The sequence below is a fragment of the Mirounga leonina genome, unplaced genomic scaffold, assembly GCF_011800145.1.
Source record: "Mirounga leonina isolate KUSES-001 unplaced genomic scaffold, KU_Mleo_1.0 Mir_168, whole genome shotgun sequence".
NCBI classification, from domain to species: domain Eukaryota; kingdom Metazoa; phylum Chordata; class Mammalia; order Carnivora; family Phocidae; genus Mirounga; species Mirounga leonina.
Genome location: NW_023270426.1, coordinates 45,065,278 through 45,078,994, shown reverse-complemented (window position 1 = coordinate 45,078,994; position 13,717 = coordinate 45,065,278). Strand labels below are relative to the sequence as shown.

The 13,717-nt window shown below is 45.4% G+C and overlaps 1 protein-coding gene across 1 annotated transcript; it reads right to left on the bottom strand.

The window, feature by feature from the left end:
• Window positions 1-214: 214 nt before the first annotated feature.
• TMEM174 (transmembrane protein 174) lies at window positions 215-1,135 on the bottom strand. Its single transcript, XM_035013891.1, has 2 exons — window positions 510-1,135; window positions 215-320 (listed from the first exon to the last, which is right to left on the bottom strand). Exons 1-2 carry the CDS (start codon window positions 1,133-1,135, stop codon window positions 215-217), a joined length of 732 nt encoding a protein of 243 aa, XP_034869782.1.
• Window positions 1,136-13,717: the final 12,582 nt, after the last annotated feature.

Genomic DNA, 13,717 nt, shown 5'->3' with positions numbered 1-13,717 from the left:
CCAGAAGGAAATTTCCCACCCCTGCCTAATTTTTATCCACCTGAGCTATTTTCCTTCCCATTTCCCCTCCCGCCCCACCCCCACCGTGCCCCCTTCGAATGGTATCTGTCAGGCTGCCTGGGCTGCTCTGCTGTCTAACCTCTGAAGGTCACAGCACTGAACACCTCATTTGTCAGCAACAATGACTTGAATGCTGTTCCCTCGGCGTCATAGTCTAGCGAGGGAGGGAGTATATTTCCTCATAGGGGGGAGGAGAGAAGCAGGCGGAGTCCTCGTCTCCCAGCTGTGTCTCTTCTAGCTGGTCAGCATCAGGGCTGGATCTGAAATGGGAGCAGAAAACACAGACCCGGTAGAGTCCACGCCGCCTCTCTCGGAACCAGCGCCGCCATCTTGGCAACAGGCCACACGGACGCTTGCCTTCTCCCAACACCTTCCTTACACACCAGACAAAGCCATGGGCCGCGACTGTGACAGCTGGAAGGGGAGCATCCCCCTGCCACACAACATACCTGTCATTTCCACCGGCCACAAAGGAAGGGTAGTCTTGGTCACCAACAAATGCAGCATTCTCTGGAGGATAGATGGTATAGTACTGAGGAGGGCTTGACGTGGTGCTCACCACCCCTCCAGGTGGTATGAGACCACAGGGGTTCACCACTGGCTGCAGGTAGGTGGTGTTCATCCCAAAGGGCTCTTGAGCACCGTAAGGAGGAGGGATATACTGCACCACAGTGGCCCCATGGAAGGTGATGGGTTGGTTGATACCAGTGAAAACAAATGATTGTCCTCCTGCCGTCTGCTCCGAATCCAGGACCCTTTCCTCACTTTCCTTGCACACCTGGCAGGAGAGCATTTTGAACTTGCACACAGCAATCAGGATGAATGTCACCCCCACTGACAGCAGGATGGGCCCAAGGAGCTGGGTCCATTCAAAGTGGGAAACACCTTGGTATTTGATCCAGCCCATGACGGTGAACGTGATCCCCACCAGTCCCAGGAAGATGCCTGAGAAGAGCAAGGTGGCCCCTGCCTTGTCATCATCGGACACCTGGATGTCAGCAGTGCTGGGTGTGTAAGGAGTGACGGAAAATACGTTGAGAGGGGAGTCCTCCAAGTGGCTGCTGCCTTGCTCCATCGTCCGCCTGTGATCACCCTGCTTCCTGGAGGGGAAGGGAGTGTGAGGGCTCCTAAGAGCCCAGCGGAATAATCATAGGCTCCAGTTAGTTATGGAAGAACTTTGGGCCTCTGTGGTTAACAGAGTATAACATGCAGAGGCCTGAACTTTGTTTAGAAGAATAAAGGTCTGAGAAATGAAGCTTGAAGTTTTCTAGTCGCTGTCAACAATTGGAGGTTTCTCTTTTACAACTCAGTGACAAGCTCTCTCTCATTCACATTCCTTCACTCATTCAAAAGTATTTGAGCCTGTCCTCATGTGCTAGGAGGTGCTTTCCTAGATGCTAAAGGCATTGCTCCAAAGCCGTTTACATCCTACCAAAACCAGGACTGGAGAGATGGTGGAGCCACGTCTGGGGCCTCTGGTGGAACGGGGGCCCTTGATGTACCCATTACATGTTCAGACACCTCACCCACTTTTCCTGCTGAGTCAGCTCACGGGAAGTAAGCAGACACCCATTTCTTGACTATGTGTTTGTCCTTCCCACACCAGGAGCTTGAGCTGGGATGACACTTACCCTCCCACACCTCTCATTGAGCTCTGAGGCGCTGTCTTCTGGCCAGCCCGTGTGCCTTTTGCTTTCAGCATGTGGGGAATAGCTCCAGCTGTGGGTGAGGAAGGACAGCCAAGGAACGCACCACATCATTGGCAAAGGTTGAATAAGCATCAGGTATGACCTGGCGTCTAGGGGACACCTGCTTCGGACCCTCACTCCATGGTGGCAGCACAGCCCCTGGTCTCCAAGGTGAAGTCAACAGCTACATTTTCAAGGCTGCTGTGTTTTGCAACCAAACCCAAGCTAATTTAGAGAAGAAAGCTTGTCTTCAGTGACATTATCTGTCATTCATAACTATGGAATTGCAAAGCAGCCCCATGAATTTCTTCCTCTGCAGAATAGTAAGTATAGCCCTTTTTTCCTTTCCTGCACAAGTCTTATCCAAACAGATGTCTTTCTTCAGTGGTTAAATATTATATTAGCTCCCTTTGCCAATATTGAGCAGAAAGTCCAGGAAAACAGTTGCCCTCTTGCCCTAGGCAGGGCTTCCCAAACTTTCCTGATCATAAAAATCACCAAGTCCACTTTTTTAAAAGACAAGATCTGAGTTCCTTACTCAGACCAGCAAAAATAAAATTTCCAAGGAAGTCTAAGAGCCCCAAGTGGCTTTTCTCATCAGGAATCTTTGTAAACCCTACTCCAAGTTAAACCCAAGTGCTCCTAGGAGACCAGGAAACTTTGTTCCCCACCAAAAATGCCTCTCCCTGCTACAAGATAAGGCCTGTAGTCTCCAACTTCATTTCCCGATGGGAAAGCAAGCAGGTGACCCCCTCAGGTATCTTCTCAGGTGTGTCCCTGAGCAGCCAGGATGGAGTGGTCTGCCCTTTTCCCCACTGAGCTGAATCAAAGATCCAGGGAAGCCAGCTTTTCTCTTTAATCATCAAAATTCTGCTCGGCTAGCCTGACATTCTTTTCATGCCCTTAATCCCTGAGTTAACAGCTGAAACAGTCCCTGGCATTTAGAAAAAGCTAGGCTCTCAAAATTCTTCTTTTCAATCACTCAGTAAATGTTTCTCATTTTTCTTAAGCTACATCCACTTGCAGTTAAGAGAATGACTGGGAACACTCAAGGAGCAGAGCAGAGAGATCACGTTAATGAAAATATCCCATGAGAGCAGAACTGGAATGACTTTTAGAGCAGACAGTTCAGGAAATTCTCTAAATTTCCAAGGTCACCTTGATTTAGCTTCTCACTCCAAAAGCTCAAACTCTGTCTATATGGTAAATAACAATTTTTAAAAGCCTAACAAACCAAATTCAACAGGATATTAAAAGGATTATATGCTATGACCAAGTGGGATTTGTTCTTGGAATGCAAGGATGGTTCAACATTCAAAAATCAATCAATGTAATCACAATGTAATCACATCAACAGAATGAAGGAGAGAGAAAAAACCCTATGTACTTATCTCAACTGATATCAGAAAAAAAGTGTTAAGGATTTTTTTTTTAGATTTATTTATTTATTTGAGAGAGAGAAAGAGAGAGAATGCACACCAGTAGGGGGAGGGGCAAAAAGAGAGTCCCAGGCAGACTTCCAGCTGAGCACGGAGCCTGACTTGAGGATTGATCCCAGGACCCATGAGATCTCCACCTGAGCTGAAATCACAAGTCAGAAGCTCAGCTAACTAAGCCACCCAACTAAGCTCAACCAACTAAGCCATGCCCCCAAATGTTAAGGATTATTGAACACTTATGATGGACCAGGCATGATTCTAGGTATTTACTATACATGGTATCATTTCATCTTTTCAACAACCAGGTTATAGTCAATCACGAAAACTATGCTGACCTCCAGGGCCTGGGGTCACCTGCAGGTTTGCCCATGGCGGCCTCACGGCAGCTGGGCCTTGAACACCCACAACCACAAAAGAACATCGGACTCTGCTTTTCCCTCTAAAATCATTTTGATTTCTCTCTTCTTTGTTTAGATCTTATTTATTTAACTACTGATGTGTTTAATATAATTCATATATATATATATATATATATATACATACATTATTTCCACTTGTAGATAACTTCTAGAGTTATGTCGTATATTACATTTAAAATTTAGTAGATTGCGTATTATTTCAACCATTAATGTATTTCAGCATGGGAAGAGACCTTTAAAACAATAAAATTATTTTAGTATGAAAAAAGAAAAGAAAATTATGCTGATAATTAAGCTCCAAACCATCCTTAGATACTCTGCTTTAGCTGAGACTCTATGTATATTTTTCCTTTGCCAGGTGGCTCCATGTTAGGCTCTGGTACCGGGGGCACTGGAGGGAGACTGCAAGGGAAGAGCAAGGAGAAAGAAATTACTGTGTCCTAATTTGCTTGCCCTTATTGTCATTGTCACTACAGGAGATTTCATCATCCTGGCGGTAACAGTTCCAGTTTCCGGGGGGTTCCCCCCAACACACCGAGACCAGCCTCACTGGCCCCTTCAGAAATACCAGCATCGTATTTTATATTTGAAAGTTGCCAAGAGAGTAAATCTTAAAAGTTCTCATCACAAGAAAAAAAAATTCTGTAACTGTGTATGGTGATGGATGGTAAGTAGAATTATTATGACTATTTCACAATATCTATAAATATTAAATCATTATGCTGTTCACTTGAAACTAACATAATGTATGTTAATTTTTTAAAATTACCAGCACCAGTCAGACAGTGGCTCCTCCCCAGAGGCTTTTGGGTTTTGGTTTTGTCTACTAGATCACCAGTTTATTAGAAAATGATGTATGTAACTCAGTGACAGGCAGATGGTCTGGGGAAAGGGCAGGGAGTTTCCATGCTCTCTCAGAGCACACCACTCTCCCCAAAGCTCGATGTGCTCACAACCCTGGATGTTCTCTGAATCCATCCTTTTGGGTTTTATGGAGTCTCCCCAGAGCTTCTTGGCCCAAGAGCCTCCAATGTCAGCACCAGCTGAGTGGCATTTTCTATTCAGAAAGCTGGGTCCCAACTCCATGGAGGTGCACTTCCCAGATATTTTGGATTCAATATGTTAATTTGTACAGCTGAGAGTGGCTTTAAAGGTGTACATGATTGGTTGACTGAAAGTTGGGCTTTCCGGTGGCCTATATTCAATGAGACTGAGATACCAGAGTTTCTGTGGTATAACGTAGAGGGATTCAAAGACATTGGGAGATAGAGATGTTGGAGTGAATTTTTCATGACTGATTTGCACACCAATTTCCCACCGCTTGATCCCTTCACTAAGGCATTGACAAATACCCCAGCATGGAGAGCACCAGCACCCTTGAAAAGCTTTCTGATGGCTGTCTTCTATAGGCCAGGTATGATGTTAAGAGATTTTGCCAGTGAGGTAGGCTCCCTGATTTTAATGGGGATGACGTGCAAATTTCAGACTAGTAGAGGCCAAGTGAAAGCACTAATGGGCAATAGGGATGAAGGATTACCAGAATATTTTGACCCACAATAATCTGTGTTTATGGCAAACTGATCATAGCATCTCTAGGAACAAAATGCATGAGCATCCTATAAAAATGTTACTGGATTTGTAGAACAGGAAAAAAATCCAGATCTGGGGTCCAAAATCCTGACCTGTGTTATCATCACAGAGAGTCAAGTTTTCTTAGCAAGTTTTCATACTTAATCTGCTCGGGGACCTGGAACTCCATGACTGAAGAGGAAACTGGGATCCCTCCCCTTGAGAAAGAACTCTGCAACACTGTCTCAATGATATTCTTTAAATCGTCCTCCAACTATTCCTTCAAGGACCTACAACCATTTGACCTTACTTCTTGGGAACTGATATACATTGACTCTGAACTGATACTCAATTCTAGGGACCCAAAAATGCCACTGTGGTCCAAAAGTCAAAGTGGAGGGGGGCTTTTGATGGTTGGGTGATACATGGAGTTTTGTCTTGTTTAAATGACAAAGGGGTCAGTAGGTCTATGAGTTCACCGTGTGTTTATTTCACTAGTTCTTGAATGTACAATATTTGGCAACTGGCAAATCCCCAATTGGCTCTCTAACCTATGGAGTGAGGGCTACTCTGATAGGAAGAGCCAAGTAGAAGTCCTTCCTTATTATGATAGACATACAAAAGTAATTCCACTTTCCTGGGGGAATGGCAGAAATGAATGTCACCATCAAAGACACAGGGGTGAAAGAGTCGGGGTGATGACACCTATCACATCCCTGTTGAACTCACCTATTTGGCCTATAAAGAAGTCAGATAAAACTTGAAAAATGACTATGTACAGGTTTAATCCAGTGGTGACTCCAGTTGTAGCTGGTGTTCCAGATGTAGATCTTAGCTGGAACAAATCATCGTAGCCCCCGGCACCTGGTATGCAGTGATCATTCTGGCAAATGACGGTTTTCTTTTCCCTTTTTTTTTTTAAAGATTTTTTATTTATTTATTTGACAGAGAGAGAGACAGCGAGAGAGGAACACAAGCAGGAGGAGTGGGAGAGGGAGAAGCAGGCTTCCCACGGAGCAGGGAGCCCCATGCAGGCTCAATCCCAGGACCCTGGGAGCATGACCTGAGCCGAAGGCAGATGCTTAACGACTGAGCCACCCAGGTGCCCCTGACGGTTTTCTTCTACATCAAGTTATAAGAACCAATTCTTTCTCTACTGTCTTCAAAATTTTTATCAGTTTAAATGAACGGTCTCAAATGGTTTATAGTCTCTGTGATCAAGCAAGTCTCTTCCTTCAATTTTTAAATTTAATTTTTGTTGCAGTGGCATCATGTACAAGAAAAACATCTAATTTCCCCCTCCACTTGTTGTTCAAGAATATTTAGCATTGAAACTTGAAAAGTATTTGTTGACTAAGCCAACATTGTGAGCCCTTTGTCTTTAAGGTGAACAATTGATTCATTCATTTTATACAAAATTTGACCCTTTGTACCATAGGATATTTCTTCAATGAATAAAAATAATAGTAATTCATAGAGCAGTGGTTTTCCAAACATGATCTCCAGATTAGCGGCACTGGCAGCATCTCACAAGTTGATAGAAATGCAAATTTTTGGCCACTCCCTAAACCTAGAGAATCAGCTCTGTGAGAGCCAGCCCTTCAGATCAATCCCATGCCTGTTGAAGTTTGGGAACCACCACAATCAAGAAATATGTTGAACTGAAAATGACAATGCTGTGACTGTCTTAGAGAAGATGATTTCAAGTACATTCAACTCAAAACATATTTCAGGTTATGCTTCATGAAAAAACTCTCTGGTCCATAGTGTTTCTCAGTATTATCCTTTGGCTACCTAAGAGAAAGTAAATTTCAGCATATATAAAAAATCCTGTTAAGACCAGACAGTGGAGAGGAGTGCAGTCAGCATTCCCTACACAGAAATACCGGGCCTGGAGGAGGGAGCAACCGCATCTTATGAGCTCCTGTACCATTGCTCTATGCTTTGTGGTGGCCCTCACTGCTTGTGCAAGAGGTCTCTTACTCCACTGGGGTTTCCATTCATTGTAGAATCAAAGGTGGCAGGACCTTCAAACCACAGGCCTAACCTTCTAACTGAGTTTGCAGAATTTCTTAAGAAGTCAGGGGCAGGGACGCCTCGGTGGCTCAGTAGGTCAAGAGTCTGCCTTCGGCTCAGGTTGTGATCCCAGGGTCCTGGGATTGAGTCAGTTATTGGGCTCCCTGCTCAGCGGAGAGCCTGCTTTTCCCTCTTCCTCTGCCCACCCCCTGCTTGTGCTGTCTCTCTTTCTCATTCTCTCTCTCTCAAAATAAATAAAATTTAAAAAAAAGAAGAAGTCAGGGTCAGAAGTAGATGTCCCTGTGCTCCCAGACATGGGAATGTGAATGCGGAATGAGAACGCCCTCATCTTGCCTTCCGATATGTGCTTCCCCAAGTGCCCTGCAGCGGATCTGACTCAACTTTGGAGGGTGAGGGGCAAGCGAGGTAGTGGCAGGTGGTGGGGGGAAGTGACAAAGGGAAACTTGGAGGTTGGTGGCAATAGCAGGAGTGGTGATGAGTGGTGATGGTGATGCAGGGAGGGATGATGCTGTGACTGTCACACCCCACCGTGACAGGCGCCTTGCTGGCCACACCTTTTTCTGGGATAGGGGCAGGCAAATTCGGGCTATTAGTTTAAAAAAAAACAAAACCACTAATAATAATTCAACTCTGAGTTCAGAAAATTTGGCTGGTAAGTTTTCAAAGTTATTGATCACTCATTTTAAATTTGTTGGAAGTATGTACATTCAATATGCTATTTCCATTCAACAAAATTGACTTCTGTTTAAGAAAATGCAGAGGCACATTCTTTGGGATGGTTCTCAATGAACCCAGTGGCTGCTGGAGACACTTCAGGACCCCATCTTATTGCAGATTTCTGTGTCTGTTGTTATGTGATCACCTGGGCACGTCCTCACAGACAGCATTATAAACTGAAGCTGTCCCCCTTGAGCTCCCCGCGCTCTGCCCCTCTGTCTCCACTTGCAGCAGACATGAGACTAAATGAATCAGAGACAAAATGACTTTCCTTAAGATGCAGTTATAATGACAAATGAAAACTAGTCAACTAAAACTAAATACTTCCAAGAAACAACTAAGATTGCTGAATAGGTCATTTAGCAGATTCGTTATTTGGGAAATCAACCCAGATCCATGACCCTATATGTATCTTTTGATAAGAGCACTCTTTTCCATATGGCTGACTCTTTCAACCTAAACTTTTCCCAGCCACATCTAGGAAACAGAGCTACCTCCTTCCAAAGCAGCCGTGACACTGACCTTGCAGGCAATTCCAGGCTGTGTTTTATTTGCTGTTTTGATTGTGGTTTATAATTACGATGGACCTTGCTTCTTCTTAACACTTTGTGTATATATACTTCCAGATTTTTTTTCCCCTTACAACAAGCTTACACATTTTATGGAAATGAAATCACATTAAACTTTAATAGTCTTTAACTCTCTTTTTGCCTAACGGCTCATACCATCCTTCCCAAATCCATGTAATTTATTTTTAACATTCTCACAAAAATGACTGCTTGGGGCAATTACAGCTGGGAAGTTCTGAAACATGATATATCAAGATAGCAAATAGAGATCAAGGATTAAGTTCATTTTTTTTTTAAGATTTTATTTATTTATTTGAGCCAGAGAGAATGAGAGACAGAGAGCATGAGAGGGAGGAGGGTTAGAGGGAGAAGCAGACTCCCTGCCGAGCAGGGAGCCCGATGCGGGACTCGATCCCGGGACTCCGGGATCATGACCTGAGCCGAAGGCAGTCGCTTAACCAACTGAGCCACCCAGGCGCCCAAGGATTAAGCTCATTTTTTGCCAGAATAATAAAATCCACAATCTGAATAAGAGTACAGGGTAAAAAAATTTTTAAATTTGGTGAGGCACTGTTGTGGCAAGAGTGTCAGAAAACAGACACCTTTAAATTGACTGGTGAGGGGGCACCTGGGTGGCTCTGTTGGTTAAGCGTCCGACTCTTGATTTCAGATCAGGTCATGATCTCAGGGTCGTGAGATTGAGCCCTGAGTCGGGCTTCCCGCTCGTGGAGTCTGCTTGAGACTCTCTCTCTCTCCCTCTTCCTCTGCCCCTCCCCCTGCTCATGCTCTCTCTCTCTCAAATAAATAAATGAAATCTTTAAATTGACTGGTGAGAACATGACTTGGTACAACTTTTTTTTTTTGGAGGAGAGCAATTTGGTAATATCTGTTAAAATTTAAAATGCACGTACAATTGAAGAAGGTGCAAATATTTTCTTCTAAGAATGTAACCTACATATATACTTTACACAAAAGAGTGTCTTCACAGAGCAGACAATGAATCACTGTCGGACACACAAATCCCTAAATGTCCATCAGCCATGGACTGGATAAATAAGTTACGGTGATAACGATGGGGTATCTGGTCTGTAGGGACAAGTAGGGGATAATCTCTAAGATGTATTGTTGACTGAAAAAAAAAAAGAGGGAATAGTGTATTTCCTATCTGCCATTTGCAAGGGGAGAGACATACATGCTTGTCATTGAATGTATGTGCTTGGAATATCACTGAAAGGATACACAATAAATTGGGAAAGAGAACTGCAAGGGGTTCCATTTATCTATTGCTGGGTATAACAATCCACCCCAAAATTTTGTGGCTTAAAACACAATTCCGTAGACTGACTGAGTTTTGCGGGGCAGCCTGCTAGGGTGGCAGTCATCTGTAAGCCCAAGATTGACCGACTGAGGTGGCTGTCCAAGATGGTTCACTCCCATGGCTGAGAGGTACACTGGCTGTTGCTAGGAGCTCAGTGAGGCTCGTTTCCCTGAGCTTCTACCTATGCTCTTTCCACATGATTTCTCCCAGCTTGCTGCCTGGCTGTCAAGAGGGAGTGTCCTAAGAGTGAGAATTCCGTGGGTCTCAGGTAGAAGCTGCAAGGATCTTAGGACCTAGCTTTGGAAGCCCCAGAGTATCACTGCTATTTCATTCTGTTGCTCAAGCAGGCTACTAAACCAGCCCAGACACAAAAGGAATGGAATTAGATTCTTCTTCTCTATGGGAAGTGTCAAGGTCACAGTGCAGAAGAGCCTATCGGATAGGAAATAATATTGCCATCCTCTGGAAATACGATCTGCCACAGAGAGATACTGACTTTTCCACTGTTTAGTCTGTGATCCTGCTTGAACTTTTGTCCACGTGGACATCCAAGCGTGTTTCAAGATTTTAGATCAACCACATTTGTATACTCATTCACTTATGTTTGGTTAGTAACCTCATCCTTCTTTACAAGCAAGTTCTCCAGGGGACTCATGGGGGCAACACTGTCACAGTCATCAGTAATACCAAGTTCTGAATTTTCCTGGAGTTTCTGGCACATTTTCACTGTTTGTCAGACTTACCCATCAAACTTCCTGTTTTTAACCACCAACCCACATTTCTCAGTTAAAAATTATAATTTTGAAATGATTATAGTTCGAAGAAGTCAATGAAAAGTGACACTAAAACCACAAAAACGGTTTTCAGAGGTTATCGGAGAACTCTCGTGGGAAGTGAAACTAAGCATGGTCACGCATTTGTTAACAAAACATTTGAACACATTGTGGGTGGGAAGGAAATTGCTTTGTGGGAGCATGTGTGTGTGTGTGTGTGTGTATGAGATATCAAATGCCTGGAACCTCACCCATGAGAGATGAATCTGCACTTAAATAAATGTCAGGTGTCTATAAATCAGTGGGAGGTGAGTATTTGAGAGGAATCTCAATATTAAGAATTATCTCCTGCTAACCTGTTTTATTTACTTGAATTATAGCTGTGACAGCAGATATATTCCTCCTTTTACAACAAAAAGACACAGTGGTTGAATCCGAGCTATATTATGGTCATGCAGAAAATCAAAACTGTCCCCATGTATTTTACTTTGTTATAAGAATAACAAGAGTATTTGGAGGGCGGGGACGATTGCCCTATGGATTCTGTGCATTTATCCCATCCTGTTGCATGCACTTCCTAATAACCATGTGAGGCACTGTCCCTCAATTTTACAGATGATTAATCCCAGCAACAGGCAAGTGTGTTATCTGACCAACCAGCAGTGCGGGAAGACAATCTGTTTTCCTAAACTGTTTTTAAACTGCTCTTCCGTGAAGGGCACGCGCCTGCTGACAGAGAGATACAGAGTGAGCTCTGTATTCCTCAGCCAGGCTGCATCTGCTGAGGGTTGCCAGGGCAGGTGGTTCTTAGGATGTTCTCTCCGACAACCTTTACATTGCTTTTTTTGATTGAACTGAATGTTACCTTGATGGGGCTGGAATGTAGGTGGCAGCCACTGACTTTTTCAGCAGGCAGTAAGGGGGGGCCCCCAAGGGCCCAGCTCCTGGCCTGAGGATCTTCTGAATGGGGTAGGTTTGCCTCTGGCCGGGGCCAAAGCTCCCTTCCAAACTCAGGAGTTTATGTACTTGTGTATGCAGCCAGAGGAAGTTGTGGGCTTTTAAGGAACCCTGTGATTAAATTACAGTCACCTGGATAATCCCTTTTTAGGTCAGCTGTGCCATATAACATAACAAACACAGGAATGATACCACAGCCCCAGGTTCAGGAGGATGGGTGGGTGGAGCGGGGGTAGGGGGTGGTACAGGGAGGGTGGGAGACGGGAGGGCATTTTTAGAATCCCGATTACCCCATTCTGGTTCTGCTGCTGGGAGTCAGAGAGAGGTATTTAAGAACAAGTGACTCAGGTAAGAACGACCCCACAGGGGACGTTTGTCTAGGCGTCCCTGGCATTGCTAAGAACGTTTAAGGAGCAACTGCAGTGGGTCTTATGGTCCCCCGTGTTGCCAGCTGTGCAGTGCAGTGGCCGTCAGTGTGGGCACAGGACCGCAGCCTCGGCATCATCTGGGACCCTGTCACGAATGTCAGTTTGGGGTCCCACCCCAGACCTACTCAAGAAGACACCCTGGGGTTGTGGTCCCGAGATCTGTGTTTTATTTTTTTTATTTTTTTAAAGATTTTCTTTATTTATTCATGAGAGACAGAGAGAGAGAGAGAGGCAGAGGGAGAAGCAGGCTCCCACTGAGCTGGGAGCCCGATGCGGGGCTCGATCCCAGGACCCTGGGATCATGACCCGAGCTGAAGGCAGACGCTTAACCACTGAGCCACCCAGGCGCCCTCGAGATCTGTGTTTTAGCCACGTGATTGTGATACTACTCAATTGAGAACTGTTCCTCTAAAACAAGTCCCCAGCTTCCTTTTTGCTTCTTTCTTTTCATTTCTCTGTGTGTGTATAAATGAGTCTCTAAGTTGACTTCCACTTCCAAGAAGCTGTGCTTCTGTGAATATTACTGAACTGATTCCAGTGTATAAACCAAAGGCACATGTGTACATCATCTTGTGTGTGTGTGTGTGTGTGTGTGTGTAAGCCTACACATGCACAGTGGTTGAGGGCATGGGCTCTGGAGGTTTCTCTGCAACACAATCCTGGCTCCACTAATCACTAGCTGTGTTGCTGGGTCAGCTGCGTAGATTCTCTGAAGCTCGGTTTCCTCATTTATAAAAGGCTAATGACAGTACCTACTTCGGAAGGGTATGAGGATCAAGCGAGATGATACGGCAAGAGCATGTAGCCTAGTAAGCTCAGGGACCGTCGGCTGTAGAAGTATTTTATCTTGCTACGTTTCTTTAAGCTTTCCCCTTGGGCACTTGAGGAGCTGGGTCCCTAGGAGGGTTGGAGCACCCAGGCTCTCCATGGCAGGGGACCCTGAAACCGTTGCCTGGGCACTCAGGATTAGCTGCCACTAGGCCTGAAGGTGGACCTTCTCTGACTCTTAGGGTCAGTTGAAGTCTTACCACGGCAAAGGGAGTCACATAGGTAGAGTGCGTACATAATTCTACGACTTCGTCAATCTCCTCCTCTGGGCAGCTTAAAAACACAAAGAGGAAATGACATATCAACATAGAATCCACTGAAATGGGGAGAAAGAGGCTGGAAACAGCGGGCCTTTGTTATCTGTGTGTGTCTGTTTATATGTTTGTTCTGCATCTTCCGAGGAGCAGAAATAGTTAAGGCCTGGGATAGAGACAAGATGCGCCTCTGTGTGAAGTTTAGGGGAGCAAGCGCGTCCGCGGGGAGACCTAGAGCACCTCTGCACCGCTTGTCGCCCCCTGACTTCACAGGCCCCACCCTTGAGCTTCGAGGGCTCTGGCCAGAGCTTCCCAAGAGGTCTGAGTGGAGAGCAAGCCCTGTCTGAGCCAGAGACCCGGAGAGAGGAGACGCCCGACGGCAGGGTCTGCTTCCGCCACGGGGAGCTACGGGCTCCTCAGCCTTCTGGGTCCTTCTCAGTGCGCTGATGTGGGAGGGAAGGCAGAGGCCACCCAGCGTGAACTGCTGTCGCCTGAAAAGGAATGCATTCTCCCTTGCGTAGGCGGCAGCGACGTGAGGGGCCACCCCCGCAGCTGCTCCCCACCCAAGGCCGTTCCCAGGCACCACATGGCTCCGTTGGCCTCAGTGCCACCAAGAGAGTGAGTGGCTCAGCCTGGGAGACACTGCTCTGCTCAAAACCAC

Excerpts from the sequence above, each read along its gene's own strand:
- TMEM174 (XM_035013891.1), bottom strand. The coding sequence starts at position 1,135 with ATGGAGCAAGGCAGCAGCCACTTGGAGGACTCCCCTCTCAACGTATTT. Across the intron at positions 321-509 it reads GTGGCCGGTGGAAATGACAG|ATCCAGCCCTGATGCTGACC; the intron begins GTATGTTGTGTG and ends CTCCCATTTCAG.